This window comes from Triticum aestivum, chromosome 6D (assembly GCF_018294505.1).
Source record: "Triticum aestivum cultivar Chinese Spring chromosome 6D, IWGSC CS RefSeq v2.1, whole genome shotgun sequence".
In the NCBI taxonomy this organism is placed as follows: Eukaryota; Viridiplantae; Streptophyta; class Magnoliopsida; order Poales; family Poaceae; genus Triticum; species Triticum aestivum.
In genome coordinates, this window is record NC_057811.1 from 340,383,497 (window position 1) to 340,404,314 (window position 20,818).

General features: G+C 42.9%; 1 protein-coding gene across 2 annotated transcripts; it reads left to right on the forward strand.

Moving 5' to 3' along the window:
* Nucleotides 1-1,398: 1,398 nt before the first annotated feature.
* Nucleotides 1,399-15,087, forward strand: LOC123145004 (mitogen-activated protein kinase kinase kinase YODA). Of its 2 annotated transcripts, none has more exons than XM_044564283.1 (13): nucleotides 1,399-1,694; nucleotides 2,571-3,223; nucleotides 3,322-4,059; nucleotides 5,269-5,356; nucleotides 5,457-5,519; nucleotides 5,796-5,956; nucleotides 6,067-6,142; nucleotides 6,490-6,549; nucleotides 6,685-6,792; nucleotides 11,765-12,001; nucleotides 12,303-12,394; nucleotides 13,542-14,252; nucleotides 14,763-15,087. In XM_044564283.1, exons 2-12 carry the CDS (start codon nucleotides 2,727-2,729, stop codon nucleotides 14,056-14,058), a joined length of 2,637 nt encoding a protein of 878 aa, XP_044420218.1. In that variant the 5' UTR covers nucleotides 1,399-1,694; nucleotides 2,571-2,726; the 3' UTR covers nucleotides 14,059-14,252; nucleotides 14,763-15,087. The 2 variants fall into 2 exon arrangements, with proteins under 2 accessions (XP_044420218.1, XP_044420219.1); XM_044564284.1 differs by having other exon boundaries at nucleotides 1,401-1,694; nucleotides 2,497-3,223.
* The last annotated feature ends 5,731 nt before the right edge of the window (nucleotides 15,088-20,818 follow it).

Sequence of the window (20,818 nt, forward strand, 5' to 3'; positions counted from 1 at the left end):
TTTACAGTGGAAACACTTATGTAGTGGATGGAAGCAAAAAGTACTTGTATTGGAAACATGTATAATAAAAAGAGTAAATGATGGGACACAAAATTTCCCTTGTGAAAACAAATACTTGGATGGAAGATTTTGGTACATGGAAGCACAGTTCTTGAAAACAAATTTTTGTTAGGTCCAATCAAATTTCACACGCAAAAGAAGCAGGTTATGTCCTTGATGGAAGCAAAAAATATTATGTTGGAAAAAAAAGTCAAGTGTTACACAAGATACGAGTTTTTATTAGATTTTCGGCAAAAAAAAGCAAATTTATCTTTTTTTTCTTTCTAAATCAGACATGTAAAAACATTTACCTGTATTGGATGAGACATTTAGAACTTAGTTGAGCGATTTAAGTAGAAGCAGCATGGACACGTTAGGAAGCAAGGCTGGCTACATGGACCCGTTATAAGAAGCAAGGCTGGCTACGTACGTTAATTTCGGGGAATCACGTAATAAATGTTGGACGTCATGCAGAGACATCTACGATCTATCGTGGTACTAATCCTACGGTCATGAGCTAGTCTGATGGGATGCTAGGGATAAGTAGTCTGATCCCTAGTGGTTCCCTATAATCATTTTTCTACAGTGATATGACCCATTACACGATACTAGAATTATAGCCATGGCAAAACAAACCCAAATTAATGGAATCCAATGCCATTATAGAATATGAATTAATTCATACACCATAAAGCTTGAAGTTAACTCTGATCCTATCCTCACCGGACGAGGCTCCCGGAGAGCAGTCGATTACTTGACTTCTTTCCTTGCTAAGCTCTACCATTCCACATGTTTTATGGTGGTTGTTTTCGGTTGTACAATTTTTCCCGTATTCATGCAAAAGCGAAACGAACCTAAACTAATGAAATTTGATGCCGCCACAATAAATGAATTAGGTAATATGCCATGAAAATCGAAGTTAACTCGATCTTATCGTGTAGATAAAATCCAGACATGCAAAATGGTAGTAGTAGTGGGTAGTGATACTTACCCCAAAAGAAAGTAGGTAGTGATACCAGATACACAATTAGGCATATATTCATTTTTCTACAATACAACCCCATTACACCGTACTAGGATTGGAGCCCTGGCAAAACAAACCTAAATTAATGGAATCCAATGCCATTATAGGAAATGAATTAATTAATACCCATAAAAGACCAAAGTTAACTCGACCTTATCCTCTGCGGAGAGGCTCCCAGCGAGCAGTTGGTTACCCGACTTCTTTCAGCAGCAAGCTCTGCCGTTCCTCATGTTTTACGGTAGTTTTTCCCCGTCTTCCTGCGAAGAAGCTCCTGCCGTTCGCGGTAAAAATAAAAAAAATAATACTCCCCCGTCTCGTGCTCCCTCCCCGTACCTCTCTCATTTCTGTTCCAAACCGAAAGAAAAAAACACTTCCTTTCCTCTTCCTCCCGACTCCTGAGTGAGTGACCTACCAACCCAAGCCCAACTCGGCTCAAATCTCCCCCACTCCACCACCGCGCGCCCCGTCGTAGCTCCGCGTCACCGCCGGCGCCTCAATCCCGCCCGGCACCGGCCCCCTGACACCGCCCGCCTCTCGCTCGCGCCGCCGCCGTCCTCTCCCGTCCGTCCTCATCGCAACATCGTGTTCTTGCTGCCTCCGCCGTCCGCAGTCGTTGGCCATTGGGTTCGAGGTATGAGCTTGTTTTCCCCAGCGATTAGTTAGACCCCCACAATTTCTGGGCGTGGCTCCTGCCGCCATCTAGATTCGCCCCAGCCTGCTCGAATGCACATTTGTCATGGAGCTCTTTACAGAGGCCTGCTGATGTACCACATGTGAACGATCAGCTATTAATGCATTTCAACCATAAGAATGGGTCGAATTGTTGCCTGACGGATTACAGACCTTGATATGGCATGTCCCTCAGGATTGAGATGAATTAATTGCTGTTTGCTTGTAACTGAACATTTTGCCCAAAGCTGAATCTGTTATAATTTACTATATCTATCTTTATCGGCATGCATTCTCAAGATGCTCAACAACCCCACAAGGCCTCAACATATAAACATCAAGATGTTGGTAACTTATCTGAGACGTTGGTAACTTATCGAATGGCCCTAAACCAAAGTCTTCAGATTTCCAGACTTTGGAGTGTTTCCACCTTTTAGAGACGCCCTTCCATTTTTGGATGAGCAGGGCAGCAGGCAGCGCTGCAACAAGTACCTTACGCGTGTAAAAATGATTCTACATACTTGCCAGAACTTGACATGGCATTTATCCTGTTCAAATAAATGCGATTTAAAAATTCTGAGTGTACATCTAGATTCACCAAAGCCTAACCAAGAAAGCATGCGTCACGTTGATCCACTCAACAATCATGCACTCATCTATTGAAAATTATATTTTTCTTTCAGTTGTCATAATAATGGCATGATGCTGTGTGCTTATGCTCATTGCTGTTACTTATGTGATGCTTATTATGAATTTGATTTCAGTATTTGGGATGAAGCAGGCATTGAGCATTGATCTCAACATGAACAGGCACTAACAAGAAATCTCTACGTTTCAGATCCCGTTGTGTGGAGGGTTTTTTGTTGGTCCACTGGGGAAATGGATGCTCCAATGCATCAACTGTTTGGCAGAACATGATAGTTTATTAAACTGCAGGACTTCACCATAAATATATAGCCCAGTTAATTCCTCTGCAACTTATTTCTTATTCAACATGCCACCATGGTGGGGAAGGTCTTCATCCAAAGAAGTAAAGAAGTCGGCCACAGAAAATCTAATTGACACATTTCAGCGGTTCATAAGTCCAAGTGAGCAAAAGGGGAGCACAAAATCACGAGGGGGTCGCAGACGTGGTAAAGACCAAACTGCTGAGAAACGTTGCTGGTCTACTGCCCACTCACGCTCCACATCCCCTTCAAAAGAGGTTTCTCGCTGTCAAAGCTTTGCAACAGATAGAGCACATGCACAACCACTCCCTCTTCCTAGATCACGTGCTGGGGTGAGACGTATTGTATCTGATAATCCCGACTCAAAGCCCATTTTGGACAAGAGTGGTACAGGACATCAACTACCACTGCCAGCCCTGAACCGGCTTGCAACTGCTTCTGTCTCCAGCAACAGTTCTATTGACAGTGATGATCGTGCAGATTCTCAACTTCAGAGCCCCGCAGGAAATGAGGTGACCAATGTTACAGCACCGAGTAGTTCAAGGTATGATCCTTAGTGCCACTTTTCATTCAACAACATCATTTTGTTGCTGTAATCACTCAAATACATCGTTATGACTCTTCAATATTCTATTTTTGAAGTGGTGTGCGTAAAGAGTGTTCAGGTGCTACCACCAGAAGGAGCACCAAGGAAGTGACAAAGCCAAGAAATGCTTTTCCCAGTAACCAAATTCTGTCTACATCTCCAAGTGGTGCTGTCACTGACAGTTACCAACCTAGTTTGCAAAATTCACGACAAGTTGCTCTTGAGAGTGCTCCAAATAGTTTGATGTCAAGCCCTTCTCAAAGCCCAAGAACAATATTTCCTGACCAGATTCCAACATCAGCTTTTTGGGTGGTGAAGCCTCAGCCAGATGTAGTTTTCCTTGGGTCTGGTCAGTGCTCCAGTCCAGGCTCAGGGCAAACATCTGGGCATAATTCAGTGGGAGGTGATATGCTAGCTCAGTTCTTTTGGCAGCCTAGCCGAGGTAGTCCAGAGTGTTCACCAATTCCAAGCCCAAGAATGACGAGTCCTGGTCCAAGTTCAAGGGTGCATAGCGGAAGCGTCTCTCCGTTGCATCCAAGGGCTGGTGGGATTGTACCTGAATCTCCAACTAGCCGGCGTGATGAGGGGAAGAAAAGGCAAACCCACCGATTGCCTCTTCCACCATTAAGCATCTCTAACAGTTCCCCATTTTTACCGAACAACTCTGCACCAACAAGTCCTATATCTCGTAGTCCTGGTAGAGCAGAGAATCCACCCAGTCCTGGACCACGGTGGAAGAAGGGAAAGCTGATTGGGCGTGGCACATTCGGCCATGTATATGCTGGCTTTAACAGGTATGTCTTTCCATGATTGAAGTTAGAAGATGTTCAATTCAATATGTATGACAACTGCACACATGGCATGCTTTCCATAAAAAACATAGATATTAAAAGACTGTCTGGAAAAGTCTTGTTTTTTCTTGTGATCACATTTTCTGTACTTTTGAATGCTTGTTGATATGCTATTTATTTCTCATGAGTTTGTTTATGTACTGCTACCTTTACAAGAGAAGAGTTCAACCAAGTTGCACACACGCTACAAAATACACCAGTCTGACTAATCCTCTTCAGTTAACTCTTGTAATATTTCTTGTGTATACCTCTTTCTCAAACTGCATATGCAAACCATATCGAATATGACAATTAAATGATTAATACATTAAGCATTTTTTAATAGTCACCAACATAAATATCCTGTCTTGATAGCCTATAAAGTAAACTACTCTATGGCAATAACTTAATGCTAAAACATTTTATCATCTTGTAACTGTGGGAATAATAAATTATCTTAGTTGGTTTAATGTTGAATTGTGTCCTCATTACTCCATTAAAGTGGTCTTGTGACAATGTTGTGTGTCAGAGCCGACCAGCATTCGACCTATCTTTTATATTAAGGTAAAATTGCACACACACTCCTACATGTAACTCCTGAGTTTAAGGACGTTCCCACAGCTTATTTTTTGGTGTGCACACAGTTCACAAGTATCTCAATTCCCCTAAATGCCTTCCGTTACTTTCTTCACTAGTTTTAATGAAAAAACACTAGAAGAGAAATACTCCTCTGTAAAGAAATATAAGAGCGTTTAGATCATTAATTAATTCTTTACGGAGGGAGTAGTAACTAAAATACCAGCCAGCATGTTAATCATCACGCTAAGTAAAAACTCAGTTTTTCTACTTATATTCTTATCTAGTTGCTCTTACTTTCCTCTGTCGTGTTTAAAACCTTAGTTCACAGACTTGGCATGCGAGAGATGTGTATGTCAAAACTGCTTCATGTTTGTTGAGGTCCTAGTTGAAAACGACAGAGTACCATCGAGAGGGTGGGGGTGGGAGGGGGTGGTGGTAAACAGAGGAATCCTACGAGGGTGTAAATCCCAGTGACAACTGGGGGCACTTATACAATTTCCCTTGTTTTAAATAGTTCCGTTGCGATTGCTCGCCCTTTGCTTCATCACCTTAATTTTGTGCTTTTTTTTGTCATCTGTATGATTGTTGTCTCAGTGATAGAGGCCAAATGTGTGCAATGAAGGAGGTTACCCTTTTCTCAGATGATCCTAAGTCAAAAGAAAGTGCAAAACAGTTGGGCCAGGTATGCCCATTTTTCCATGTTTACACTTAGTAGTCACAACTCTGATTTTTGATTGACATTTTTTATCTTATCTTTTCAATGTTATTGGTTCAATCCTCAGGAAATATCACTTCTGAGCCGTCTGCAACATCCAAATATTGTACGATACTATGGATCTGAAACGGTATAACCTGTTCCCATCAGTTGTTATTTACTGCTAATAGTATCAAGAAAGCTCATATTCTTGTAATTGTTATTTGCACTTTTTCGTCATTAGTTACTTGCACTTTTTCGTCATTACATCTGTAGCTGAACAGTTTATATGGTCGGAATCCTTTTCTAATTGTGGGGAAAAATGCAGAGACATGCATAATTTTCTAAACTTCACCTTCGTCTGCAGTTCTGCACCTCTGTGTATTTTTCTAAACATGTCTTCTCATTATCCATGTATCCAAAATAGGTTGAAGATAAGCTTTATATATACCTGGAGTTTGTGTCCGGTGGATCCATCCACAAGCTTCTCCAGGAGTATGGACAGTTTGGTGAACAAGCAATTCGGAATTATACTAAGCAAATACTTTTGGGCTTAGCTTATTTGCATGCGACGAATACAGTTCACAGGTAGCATTCCATTTACTTTTGTTGAGTACTTGTTTAGTCTAATTTAGGTATGCTATGTTGTAATTTACTTTGAATTTTTGTTTTTATTTATGCTCTTTCTAAAATTTCAGGGATATTAAAGGTGCAAACATATTAGTAGACCCTAAAGGCCGCGTAAAGCTTGCCGACTTCGGAATGGCGAAACACGTAAAGTTTCTGTTCATTTTTCATCTGTAAATACTAGCTCGAAATTTGAATGAGAATATTATTAGCTATAATGCCATAAACAATCTTCATAGAAGGAAATGGTGTACATTATCTTATCGTTACCCTTTTGTGCTCCTCCACTCATGCTAACCACACTTGAGCTTGGTCAACCTTTTCACCCGAAAAAAAACTCCTTTGATAGAAACAACTACTTTAATTAGGTCCTTGCTATCCCAACATATCTGCAGACTTACTTGAAGAAGGGTTTTCTCTCTCTCAAAATATGATTCTTTTTTTGTTTACTCACAAGTCATGAACATGTATAAGCTTGCTTTCTGTTTTTTTAGATCAATGGGCAGCAGTGTCCTTTCTCACTTAAGGGTAGCCCATACTGGATGGCTCCTGAGGTATTGCTCCAAATCTTGCTTTTTCCATCACTTCTTTAGCTATTTTTATTTAATTTATATGTATCTTCCCTTCACTGTTTCAAAATGCAACCTTTTTCTCATTCTCTCACATCAAAGTACGTAACAAATATGCAGGTTATAAAGAATTCTAGCGGATGCAACCTTGCTGTTGACATATGGAGTTTAGGATGTACAGTTCTAGAGATGGCTACCTCAAAACCTCCATGGGGCGAATATGAAGGGGTTAGTACCAGATTTTGAAGCTACAATTTATATTTGTTCATGGAGTATTAATTTGTCTGCAAGGGAAAAGCTTCTATGTAACATGCATGACACATATCTTTGTTGTTGCTGCATTATAGTCAGCAGTTCAGCATGGCTAGTTATTTTACCTTAATTACCTCAGTGCCCTTTTAAATTATCATGTATAGTTGGATAACTATTATGGTGTGCCTTCACAAAAGGTATATCTCTTATGTTGCTGCATTATAGTTTTTTTTTTGAGAGAGAACGCAGAAGCTTTGCGTCTCGTTGTATTGAAAAGGCAGGGACAAAAGTTATTTACATGCCCAAGCGGGGCAGGGTCGAAACAAGAAACAGAACAAGAAAAGCTAGCTATTGCTATGCTATAGCTTTTTTGTAGCCTAAATGGTATGCTATGGCACCTAATACCGCTATTCTAGCTAACGCCGCCATTGAAATAAATAGCTGTGCTGTTTGCCTCAGAGCGGAAGTAGCTATAGCTGATACCGTTCCTTTGTAAGTGAAAATGGGCCAAAACAGGAGGTTGTTTTCATTTTTAGTTATAAACTAAACCCAGAATTAATATATATAGCTTACACCTACCAGTATGGCATCCACAATCTTGCGTCGGTGCATGCTCTTTTGAGTTTGTATAATGCTACTTTGCCTGATTCAATGGTACGTCTAAATTACTATGGTTTCTTACTTCTTTTTACTGTGACTTTTCTAATATTTTGATGTTTTGTATACTTAATAACAAAACACTATTGGAAATAGCTTTCGCAATAGCTATAGCTTAGACCTAGCCGCGAAGCCATGTAGAACGCGATTTAAAACATTGAGCATCCCGAATTAATTCAAAGAGCAGCCAGGGGCCTAATTTCACTCTGAATTTCTTATCAGTTGAACAATATGCTTGAATTGTTGTTGTGGTATTCCTATATTGACCTAATCCTATCATGTTTGGTGTTATTTGCTGGTACTTTTTGGATTTTATAAGATGTTACTTGGTTCTTCTCTATATGAGCAAACACTTCTTTGCTCTTTGTGTTTTTCCTTTCCTATATGCATGCCATAATTTTCCCTTTCTGCAGTAGTGGGTACCCAGAACACACCTTCTCTGGTCTTTTTCTTTTCAAAAAAATTATATGGATCAGTAAACAGAATAAAATTTGAGAAATTTCCTTATATGCCACTGAAATTTGCTTCCTAATCTGCTGCTTAAATGGTGACCCATTCTATGACGATAAAGGGTACCCCCCCCCTTCCCGCTTTATATTATAAAGCAACCATCCGATACATCCAGCTCGCTGGGGCCGCAGCACACACAAGCCCAAAAGAAAAACGAACGAGAGAAAGAAAGAGAAACAAATGCCGACACCGGCAGATCAACGAAGCGAAGATGCCCGGCAACCGCTGCACCATCCGGAGAAGTTCCACCGCGCTCCTAGCACTCCGAAGCGTCGCGTACTGAGCAGCACCTTCAAGAAGGAATGCGACGACGACGCCGCTGCTGCCCGAACTAGTCCTAGGGTTTCCCCCGATACGCGGAGGGCAGTGGGGGAGGGGTATACCCGACGCCCTTCAGGAAGGCCCGGCGGCGCCCGCAGGCGTCACCGCATTGAAGCTAGACAAGCCGCCAGGGATTTCTCCTGGCCCAAACACCCACCGCCACCCCGAACGATCCGAAGTGCACCGCCAACTTGCCACCCACCAGCCTGTGCCACCACGGTCACCGAGCCAACTTCGCCGTCTCACTGAGGCCACTGACACGAGACCTGGAGGACGGAAGAGGGGACAATGGGCTCGGGGGCATCCGCAACACAGCCGACGGGAGGGGACCACCTCCACCGCCGCCGCGGAGCCTACCGGACGCAGCGACAGGGGCCTGCCAGGCCCTGACTGGCCCGGCCGGACCAAAATTGGTCCGGACAGCCCCTGCCGCCACGCTGCAGCTCGCCGGTCGACGAAGCCGCCACCGCCCACAAACCACCGCCACGCTGCAGCGAGCGAACGGGGTTGTCCAGCTTTTCAGATTAAGCAAACAACGAAGAAGGGGAGAGATCTGTGACCCATTCTATGCTACTGAATTGAAATTTCAACCGTCATGTGCCACTGCCACAGCTCCGTTTGGCGCAGCTGCTTTTAACCCTTGAAAAACTTGTCGGTTTCTTGTCAAATACCAATCATACATTCACAAAAACTTATGGCACATGTCATCTGTTATGTGCCATTATCTTCTTTCGTACACCCTCCAAAGATCTTGGAGTGCTGCCACCTTGTCCAGTGCAAGGCAGACGAGCTTTGGGTCTGGTGAAGTCCGGTCAGAGGAGGCCGGCCGATTGGGGGTGGGGGTTGTAGGTAGTACTCTACCAGCCAGGAAGAAGAGGAAGATGAAGGATTGAGAAATGGCAATTCCACCCTTTTGCGGCCCACTTGACAAGAGGCTAACACCACATGGTTAAACTTTCAGCGGATTGGTAAACAGAACAAATTTTGAGAAAATAACTGCATACTCTAAGGCATTTAGAAATGCTATGCTCGCGGCTGTCCGAGCTGGATTCCAACAATCTTGGCCGTTGGATCAAGTTCATGGAGTGAAGTTACATTTGCTTTGACTGCCACAGGACCTACCAAATGCTGGGTCCGCGGCACATCGACCGAGCATGTGCGCACGGTAAAAAGAAAATACCGGGGATGGAAACGTAGCGTAGCTCCCATGCTCTTCCTTTCCCAGTCTCATACCTTTGCTCATGTAGCGCCTTGGACCGATGGTTGACAGTCACGCCGGGTTGCCATGCTATGTCCTCTCGCCTCCCTTCACACAGCCACTCTGATATTGAACCTGAAGTTGTTGATGGATTTTGTCTTTCTATCGGAGCCAGGGATGAGTCCTTGGTTTCCTAGATTTGCGTGAACAAAACTTGCAATGACTGGATACTGCATCTGGTTTCCTTATTTGTACATGTCGACAATCAATCCATTGCAACTAGGGGCGACTCAGCAAAGCGTGCACCTCCACCTCCTGCCCTAACCTTACACCGGTGACGCCGCAGTCCCCCATCGTTGCTTGTGTTGCCCACGCCTATGCAGCACAAACAGAACCGCGTGACGAAGGCGTGCGTCCCCTTTTAGTTCCTTATATGCCACTGTTTTTTTCCCATTTCCTTCTTGGTTGCTAGAAAAGGTAACCCATGCTAAGCCGGCCTGATCCAGTAATGACCGGCTCCCCTGAGGTGTCCCTGTCTTTGGTCCCCAGCTGGTGAGACCCGGGAGGAGTGCGTGTTTTTTTGGCATGTTTGGCTTTGCGCGTCGGCCTCCTTCTGGTGGTCACCCGTCGGCATGTGTACGGACGAAGGAACGACCGATGGAGTTGACAGTGGTGCACGCGGCTTTGGCCGTCGGGCTTCGTGTGCCAGGCTACCGCATGCCTCCTGCCCACATGATGGACCATCTTGGGTATCCGTCGTGTTCCGGTGATGGTGGGGTTGTACCTCAGGTTGACGCAGGTGTTAGCACGCTCGACGTCTGCATTGGTGGATCTGACGTCTCAGCAAATGCCCGATGTGTGGAGTTCAATATGGTCCGTGTTCCGGTGCTGATTGGGACATTACAGCAGGACTTCTTCTTTGGCAAGTTGGTGGCGGAACTGAGAGGACTTCATCTATGGTGGTGCTCTTCGAGTACCAGGTCTCCTTTTCCGGGGTGAAAACTTTAGTTCTGACCTTCACTGATTGTACTTGGCAGTGGCATTATGCCCCCTTATTGAAGGCACTGCCGGAAGCTTACTCAGACTTTCTCTTCTGGGTGAGAACCCACATGGTTGGATCCATCGACAATGGCGTTCATGCACCGTTTCCTTGCTGAAGACGTTGCTGTTGGGGAACCTTCTTGTCGTCCGGGTGTTGTCAGTAGCGGTGGTAGTAGTTGATGTTTTGCTGCGGTGGCTCATTCGCCTCGCCCTGACCCCTGTGGTTCACTTTCTTTTCCGTTTCCTTTTTTTGGCTTTGCGCATCCTGGGCGCGCAGAGGCCAGGTGTGTACTTGTTTTGTTTGTTTCCCCTTGAAGTGACATCATGTGTTAATAAAGAGCGCCCTTTATTGAAAAAAAACTTTCTATGCTACCCAATTGGAATTTTGGCTGTCGTGTGTCACTGCCACAGCTCTGTTTGGCCCAGCTGCCGTTAACCCTTGAAAAGTTCTCACGACGTGTTTGGTTCGCACTCAGGTAACGGATTCGTTCTGGTATCGGGAAGCCCTGGTTTCCAATGGTTTTCTACCGAATACACGTTTAGTTTGGTTCGAGCATCCGACCCTGTTTTCCGAATCACCTTCGCTCCGGCCGTTTTCGGTTTTGTGAAACGATGTATCGGAAGACACGGTTACCTAATACGCAGTATGCGTACCAAACGCTCGATGCCGTTTCAGAAAGCGCTGGTTTGGGAAGCCGCGACTTTTCCGCCCAACCAAACGCGTCGTTAGTTTCTTGTCAAATACCAATCTTACCGTAAAAAAACTTATGGTGCATGTCATGTCCCCCATCCTGTCTTCTTGCTTGTGCGCTCCAAAGATCTTGGAGTGCTGCCATCTTATCCGATCCAATGAAGTCTGGGCAGTATATAGGCTGGCCAATTGACGGTGGTCTGGTGGAGGTTTTAGGTGGCACACTCTCCTTTTGCAGACCACTTCACAGAAGGCTGGAAGTGGTACGAAAGGAACCAAAAAGTGAACTCAGTGGCATAGTTTCATGGTTAGAAAAGGCGCTAGGCATTAATTTTGCATTTTGCCAACCGCCTTGCGCTTTCCTGGCCAAAGCGCACATTAAGCGCCCACCTAGGCGCGCCTTTATTTACTATGATTTTTTTTCCTTGAGGCATATCAAGAAACAACTTCCAGTTCCATTTAAGAAACTTCCGAATATTTTTTTTGTTATTTAAACCTGGATGCTGACATAACATTTTCTCCTTTTTTAGATTGCTGCAATGTTCAAGATAGGGAACAGCAAGGAGCTTCCACCAATACCGGACCACCTTTCTGAAGAGGGCAAGGATTTCATACGACAGTGCCTGCAACGTGATCCATCTAGCCGTCCAACAGCAGTGGATCTTTTGCAGCATTCATTTGTACGAAGTGCACCACCACTTGAAAGACCAGCTGCCTCTGTTCCATTGGAACAGTTGGCTGCTATATCTTGCAAACCAAGTTCTAAGGTACTAATCGTTGAGTGTTAGTGAACAAGGTGTTATTCTTAGGCTAAACAATCATCCTGCTTGTTCAGCAGGCAGATGCGTATAGAAAATTCTACAAATTTCGTAAATTTAGGTCCCAGTTTATTCTCCTTACATTCCTTTCATTTGTTTCACCTTGTCCCTCGAATATAATTTTTTATAAGGGTTGCACGGATATATTTTGCCTACTTGATTATTGAAGGCCTCATTTGACTCTTATTGTTTTATTTTTAATATTTCATCTGCATGGCTTATATTTTGTGTGTTTCTTTTGATATTCCAGGTGGTTGGGCAGGCTAAAAATATGCCCTCTTTGGGCTTGGAAGGGCCATCCATTTACCAAAGAAGAGCTGCCAAGTTTTCTTCAACAAACAGGTGAACCATTCAGCATTTACTGCATTCACGTGCTTTGGTGTGTGTCCGAATTTGGCGAGCTGATCCACTTTGATCCAGTAGAAAGCCCGGTCAGTCATAGAATAGAAAGATTCTAACCGTTAAAAAAAGATGCTTCTAAACGTTAAGGGGCGCTCAACCTTCCACTCAAATCCTTTTTTACCAGAAGGGAGCTTGCTGCCCTAAACGAGCAGTAACCAATATACTCCCTCCTTTCTGGTTTATAGGGCTCGTCTCAAAAAAAATATTTTTCCATTTTATAAGTCTCAATTCTACTAGTTACCATCATATGTTCAGATTTCAAGGTGCATTAAATCACTGCATGAAAGGATCAAGAGAAAACTTAGCAATGCATGTAAAAGTTCCTGGTCATTTAGTGGTCATGCATGCATGCATTGTAAATAATGCATCAGTAAACACAACTTTTTGAGAAAAACTAGCATACTAATTAAGTATTTTTGCAATCTTCGAAATGTATTCCACTACTCACCATCTACGTTGGTTGGAGAGATTTTCAAATCGAGTCCTATAAACTGGAGAGGAGGAAATCGAGTCCTATAAACTGGAGAGGAGGGAGTATATCTGTTGGGAGATGTTTCACCCTGAAATATAATCTGAAGCAATCATTTTCATAGCAGAACTTTGTGTTCTAGTTTGATGAGGGATAAATTTGGTAAATTTTCAAAACAAACTATCACAATTAACACCAGTATTCCATATATTTCTGAATTACTATTTTCTGGTACGTACTTTATTTTAACAGTTGCCTTCACGTACTTTCAGTGTGCAAATTAAGTCGTACTGTACCGTAGATAAAAAGACCAATGTATGAAATTACACACACAAACAAATAAAATACTTGATTGTACTTGATTTTTGTGTTGTTGTCCCTCCTTTTTCATTTGTGTAAACTGCAATAGACTCCATTATAAACACTGAAGCAGTGTAAAAGAAAAAAAAGCTATCACTTAAGCAGTATATAAAGCTATCACATTGCTGTTGCATTTTCCCTGCAATCTATTTTCGACCACAACTTAGTTCTGTACTTTTTCTCAGAAAACATGCACCCGGTGATTTTTCTTTATATCTGCATAATAATACCTGTCCTCTAATTACTGGTGCTCTGCAGTGGGATTCATATTCGGAGTAATACATCTTGCCCAGTTTCTCCGTGTGGAAGCCCTCTTCTAAGGTCAAGATCCCCACAACATCAAAATGGTAGAATGTCACCTTCTCCAATTTCTAGCCCCAGAGCTACTTCTGGTGCTTCCAGTCCTGTGGCAGGTGTCCATGGAGCTATTCCGTTTAGCCATGCCAGACAACCAGCTTACAGCAATGAGGGATTCACAATTGCACCGAGAGGCCTTGATAAAAACTTGCCTACCCGGCCTCCGGATCCGGTCCTTGGTCATTTTGGTAGAGCGCAGCAATTCTCGACATGCACTCAGGAGAGGGTGATCTCTGAATGTGACATTCTGAGACCTCAGACTGGAAAAATGAGACGGCTCAATGTGCAAGATTTGAATGCTACCACATTGGCTTCCAAGCATGTTTCTCAGCATGGCTCTGGTAGTCACATGAGGCTAAAACCTTCACTGGACTTGACATCTGGTAATCAGCGCCTTGTGCGCAACCATGGTCATTGATTCTGAAGCAAAGGTTGGGCGATAGCGTTGAGTTGAGTTTGATGAGATATCTCCAATGCTAGTTTGCCCATCTCTCTGTTAAGACCTGGAATTGTATCATAATACAATAAGGATATCAAACTAATTATTACAGATGCTGACAGTTGACAATTCATATAGACTCTCCAAAGTGATTTCCATTATTTCAACTAAAGGTACGTCCCTTGTCAGAATTCCTGAGAATTATCAGTCAACATTTATATATTTTCAAGAGTTTGAGTAGGAAGTTTTACATTCGGCCATGTAGAACAAATAAGTGACCTACACTATTTACAGCATCAACATCTTTTACACCTTCACTGGCTATATGATACGTATATGTTTCCAATGAGTGACTTATTACCATCAGTGCTTTTATTTTAACCTGGTTTAATTAAGGCACATAATCTTTGATGTATAAAACGTGACTAGCTCAACACCTTGTTTACTCTTGGTACCGCATTAGTTGCTACACTGTTACTCTACAAGTTACTGTCAGTAAAATCCTGAAACAATGGCCTGATTCAGGAATCAAATTGGTCGAGCTATTGTTACATATTCATCATTTTATCTCTTGGAGAGCTCCAACATCACCCTCTAGACTTCATTTTTAATACATTTTGTAGACATTAAATCCTGTCTTTGTCAGAGTCCATGTGAACTAACGTGGCGTTCCTAATTTGCAGATGAGACTTGCCCTATCAGGAAGAGGCGTAGACTGACTGCCTGGTCTGCAATTGTACATTAGAGCGTCTTCACACCAAATGATCCAAAATTTGTGGTGCTGCTGTGCCCGTATCTGCTTCTTCTTTTCCGTCTTATCATTATGTGGTTCGGAGGCCATTGAAAACTCCATTGCCTTGTACAAAAGGAACCTCACATGAGAGCGCAACTGAGCCATCCAGTTAAGTTAATTATTACCCAAATATGAACATGTATGCATCTCATTCCATGTACCCTGGAAATTGTGCAAAGATTTGGATGTTTAATCAAACTTGACTTCATGAAAAACTCGTTCGTCTATCATTTCTTGTTTGTGGTGTTTAGCTGGTTTGGCGAAGTTGTTGGTATAATTTCTTGTTTCTCGTGTTTAGCTGGTTTGGTGAAGCCTGCTCCCCGTCCGGGGGGCGCGCCGCGCTTTTCGGTTTCAGCTCTTGCTCTTGCGGTCGCGCAATGTATATGGCCTGCCCTCCTGAGTTTATGCGGCTTGTGCTTGCTATAAGCTTGTGATTTCCAAATTGGGCATATGAACTGAAATGTTTCTCTTAGACTGAATACGCTAGTTGTAGCATTGTGTGGCACGCCTTCCATGATCGTCATTCCACACAGTCCAGAAACCCCACTCCACGATGGAAGAAGGGAACCGCCGGCTCCGGCGATCCAGCCAAGCAGGGTGGATATGCAGTATGCATGCTGCCGGTTAGAGCATGCAAATCCACCCTCTAAATGTGCGCGGACGCGCCTGGACACAACCCCGAACAGCATTGGACGGCCCTCAAATGTCCTAGATCTGGACCTAGCAAATCCACCCTCTAAATGTGCATGGACGCGCCTGGACACAACCCCGGACAGCATTGGACGGCCCTCAAATGTCCTGTACGACCACACGTCTCTTATCAAAATCTCAAATACATACAAATCCATGTGTATCGATCACACACATGAATATCACACGTAAATAACATTTGTTCGTAGCAAAAAATATATGGTTTTAAAATAGAATTTATTTGAAGTGGACAATTAAAATATTAAATTCCTTGGTTTTCTTGTGGGTCCAGATATACTCCACAAGATTATCAAGTTGTTGCATGTGCACGTCATGGGCAAAACTCACAGTGGTATCAAGGCATGCGCTCTTCCCTATCTGGACCATCCATCTCACCAACGGTATCGGCGGCGGTACTTAATGCAAACATCCTCAGTGCAGCCATACATTTCTGCAAAGGAGAGAACGAGAGTTGTCTGCAACAATCCCTCTTGACTCTGAAGTAGGGATCATGTGCAAGAACAAGGGTTTGCGCATATGAAAGCCTCGACGAAAAAATACTTCAGGGACCGGGGTGAAAGTAGTCTCCTTGAAGTCCAGAATGTCCTCCACTCCCCCCTCCTGAATGCTGACCAACATCATAGGCAATGATGGCTTGGGCATTGTCTATAGGGCGGCACTCCTTGAAGGTCAGAGAGTCGCAATCAAGCGCCTTCATAGTGGCCGCCAGTTCCAAAACTTCCAGGTGACCGTGGGTTCCTAGCTGAGATGGAAACCATTGGGAAGGTGAAGCATCCAAACCTTGTTCCCTGATACGTCTCCAACGTATTTATAATTTTTGCTTGTTCGATGGTGTTATATTATCATTTTTGGATGTTTTACAATTATTTTATAGCAACTTTATATTTTTTTGGGACTAACCTATTGACAGAGTGCCCAGTGCCAGTTCCTGTTTTTCCTTGTTTTTTACTTCGCAAAAAATCAATACCAAACGGAGTCCAAACGCAGCGAAACTTTTTGGAGAATTTTTCTGGACCAGAGGAACACGATGGGCCAAGAAGTACCAGAGGGGGCTCCGACGGGAGCACAACCCACCTGGGCGCGCCTGGGGGCCCATGCGCGCCCTGGTGGGTTGTGCCCACCTCGGTGGCCTCCCTCACCGCCTCTTCGCTCTATAAATACCCTGAAATTCCAAAAACCCTAGGGGAGTCGACGAAACACAAGTCCACCCGCCACAAGTTCCAGAACCACCAGATCCAATCTAGACACCATCACGAAGGGGTTCATCATCCTCATTGGTGCCTCTCGGATGGTGCGTGAGTGTTCATTGTAGACCTAGGTGTCCGTAGGCAGTAGCTAGATAGCTTCCTCTCTCTCTTTTGATTCTCAATACAATTGTCTCTTGGAGATCTATTTGATGTAACTCTTTTTGCGGTGTGTTTGTTGGGATCCGATGAACTTTGAGTTTATGATCAGATCTATTTTATCCATGAAAGTTATTTGAGTTTTGATCTCTTATATGCACGATTACTTATAGCCTCATATTTCTTTTTCGAATCTTTGGTTTAGTTAGGCCAACTAGATCGATTTTTCTTGCCATGGGAAGAGGTGCTTTGTGATGGGTTCGGTCATGCGGTGTTATTTTCCAGTGACAGAAGGGGCAGCAAGACACGTATTGATCATTGCTATTAAGGATAACAAGATGGGGTCTATTCCTGCATGAATAGATCTTGTCTACATCATGTCATTGTTCTTATTGCATTACTCCATTTTTTCATGAACTTAATACACTAGATGCATGCTGGATAGCGGTCGATGTGTGGAGTAATAGTAGTAGATGTAGGCAGAAGTCGGTCTACTAATCTTGGACGTGATGCATATATAATGATCATTGCCTGGATATCATCATAATTATTTGAAGTTCTACCAATTGCCCAACAGTAATTTGTTTACCCGCCGTATTCTATTTTACGTACTATTGGTGTAGTGATTGATATGAAAGAGGCGATATTAAATTTCAATTTCCCTTGAGGAAGGGTATGGAACACTTCCCTAGAACAAGAATTAAGCCACCATATGAATCAATCATGAGGGCATCTTATGGACCTAGAAATAAAGATGACAATACTTGAATCTTTGCTTTTGCCTAGCTAGGGGCGTAAAACGATAGCGCTTGTTGGGAGGCAACCCAATGAATAAATTTTATTTTTGCCTTTTTCTTTCTGTTCTTGAGTGTTTGCACAATTATGCCTTTGTTATGATTGTTTTTTTATGTTTTAGTTAGTGTTTGGGCCAAGCAAAGCCTTTGGGATCATGTTTGGTGATAGTTGATTTGATCTTGTTGGAAAACATAAACTTTTGCGTCCAGTAAAATAATTTTCAAAAATCACAGAAGTGACGAAAGCTTCTGAATGTTTTACAAAAGATTTATATACAAATTGCCTACATCGTCCTAATTTTCAGATTTTTTGGAGTTACATAAGTATACGAAGTTTTCAGATTGCTATAGAATGTTCTGTTTTTGACAGATTCTATTTTCTTTGCGTTGTGTGCTATTTTAATGAATCTATGGACTTTATCAGGGGTATAAGCCATAGCAAAGTTGGAATATAGTAGATATAATGCAAAAATAAAATGTGAATGGTTTTGCAACAGTACGTAGAGTAGTGATTTGCTTTGTAATACTAACGGATCTCACGAAGGTTTTCTTGAGTTTTGTGTGATTGAAGTTTTCAAGTTTTGGGTGAGATCACGATGGATAAAGGAATAAGGAGTAAGAAGAGCCTAAGCTTGGGGATGCCCCATGGCACCCCAAGTTATTATCCAAAGATAAGCAAGCAACTAAGCTTGGGGATGCCCCCGGGTGGCATCCCCTCTTTCTTCTAACAACCATCGGTATTTTACTTGGAGCTATATTTTTATTCGTCACGTATCATGAGTTTTGCTTGGAGTGTCTTATATGATATGAGTCTTTGCTTGTTTGTTAGTTTGTGTCATCTATCCTTGCTGGACACACCTATTTGAGAGAGCCAAAATTCTGCTATGATTTGTTAGAATTGCTCTTTACACTTCACTTAATTTTTTTGAGCTATGGAATTCCTTTAGTGCTTCACTTATATCTTTTTGAGCACAGTGTGCTTTATTATTTTTTAAGAAATTCTCTCATGCTTCACTTATATTATTTTGAGAGAAGAAAATTTTTGTGCTCATGTTCTTCACTTAGATTTGTTTGGGCAATTAAAAGCAACATATGAAATTAGTCCCAAAGTGATAGATATTCAAGAGGGATTCATGAAAATCATTCGACAAAATAACCTTGATTGTTTGTAATAGTTTTGCGATATGATGATATAATATGGGAGTCATGTTGATGAGTAATTATGCTTTAGTAAGAATATTGGTGTTAAGGTTTGTGATTCCCTATGCAAGCACGGAAGTCAATAGTTATGCAATGAAATTACATCCTACTTGTGGTGCATTATTCGGTGTTAGTTATGCTTAATGCTCGCTTATGTGATTTTTCGTTTCTTGGTTGGATGCTTGTCAATCTATTTGCTAGCCTTCCCTTGTACTAAGTGGGATTACTAATAGTGCATCCAAAATCCTTAAACCCAGTTTTGCCATATGAGTCCATGATGACCCACAAGTATAGGGGATCAATTGTAGCTCTTTTAGATAAGTAAGAGTGTCGAACCAACGAGGAGCAGAAGGAAATGACAGGTAGTTTTCAATAAGGTAATGTCTGCAAGTGCTGAAATTGTAAGTAGCAGAGTAGTTTGATAGCAAGGTAATTTGTAATGAGCAAGTAACGGTAGTGGTAAAAAAAGTGCAGTAAGGTAGCCCAATCCTTTTGAGGCAAAGGACAGGCCAAAACGGTCTCTTATGATAAGCAAAGCGTTCTTGAGGGTACACGGGAATTTCATCTAGTCACTTTCATCATGTTGGTTTAATTCGTGTTCAGTACTTTGATAATTTGATATGTGGGTGGACCGGTGCTTAGGTGCTGTTCTTACTTGAACAAACCTCCTACTTATGATTAACCCTCCCGCAAGCATCCGCAACTACGAGAAAAGTATTAAGAATAAATTCTAACCATAGCATTAAACTTTTGGATCCAATCGGCCCCTTACGGAATAGCGCATAAACTGGGGTTTAAGCTTCTGTCACTCTCGCAACCCACCATCTAATTGCTACTCCACAATGCATTCCCTTAGGCCCAAATATGGTGAAGTGTCATGTAGTCGATGTTCACATGACACCACTAAGGTAATCACAACATACATACTATCAAAATATCGAACACATATCAAGTTCACATGATTACTTGCAACATGATTTCTCCCGTGACCTCAAGAGCAAAAGTAACTACTCACAAATGATAATCATGCTCAAGATCAGAGGGGTATTAAATAGCATATTGGATCTGAACATATAATCTTCCACCAAATAAACCATATAGTAATCAACTACAAGATGTAATCAACATTACTAGTCACCCACAAGCACCAATCTATAGTTCCGGTAACAAGATTGAACACAAGAGATGAACTAGGGTTTGAGATGAGATGGTGTTGTTGAAGATGTTGATGGAGATTGCCCTCCCCAAGATGGGAGAGTGGTTGGTGATGATGATGACGATGATTCCCCCCCGGGAGGGAAGTTCCCCCGGTGGAATCGCTCCACCGAAGGGCAAAAGTGCTCCAGCCCAAGTTCCGCCTCGAGACGGCGGCGCTCCGTCCTAAAAGTCCTCTCTCTATTTTTTCTAGGTCAAAATGACCTATATACCAGAAGATGGGCACCCACTACTGGAATCAGGATCTTTGCCGCCAGCCAGCTCTTTGCCGTCCGCTAGCTGACGACAAAGAACGTCTTTGCCATAAGCTCACAGAAAACTAACGGTAAAGAATGAGCTGACGGCAAAGAACATGTTTGCCGTCAGCCTGCTCTTTGCCGTCCGCTAGCTGATGGCTTAGAAGCTTTGCCGTCAGCTAGCCGACGACAAAGAGGGTGGGTGGCCCACTAACGAGAAGAACTTGACGGCCACTTTCTTTGCCGTCCGCTAGCAGACGGCAAAGCTTTTTTGCCATCCGCTAGCGGACGGCAAAGAAAGTGGCCCACCTAACGGCCGTCCCCCCCGGCCCCACCCCACCACCTAGGCTCTTTGCCGTCTGCTAGCAGACGGCAAAGAGATTTGACCTATCAAAAAAGGTCAGCGCCCGCGCACGCGCCATCCTCTTTCTCTCCTCTCCGTCTCTC

Bases quoted from the DNA above. Each gene is read 5' to 3' on its own strand.
- LOC123145004 (XM_044564283.1), top strand. From the start codon at position 2,727: ATGCCACCATGGTGGGGAAGGTCTTCATCCAAAGAAGTAAAGAAGTCG. The intron at 5,957-6,066 runs GTAGCATTCCAT...CTAAAATTTCAG, and splicing joins GCGACGAATACAGTTCACAG to GGATATTAAAGGTGCAAACA. The intron at 12,002-12,302 runs GTACTAATCGTT...TTGATATTCCAG, and splicing joins CTTGCAAACCAAGTTCTAAG to GTGGTTGGGCAGGCTAAAAA.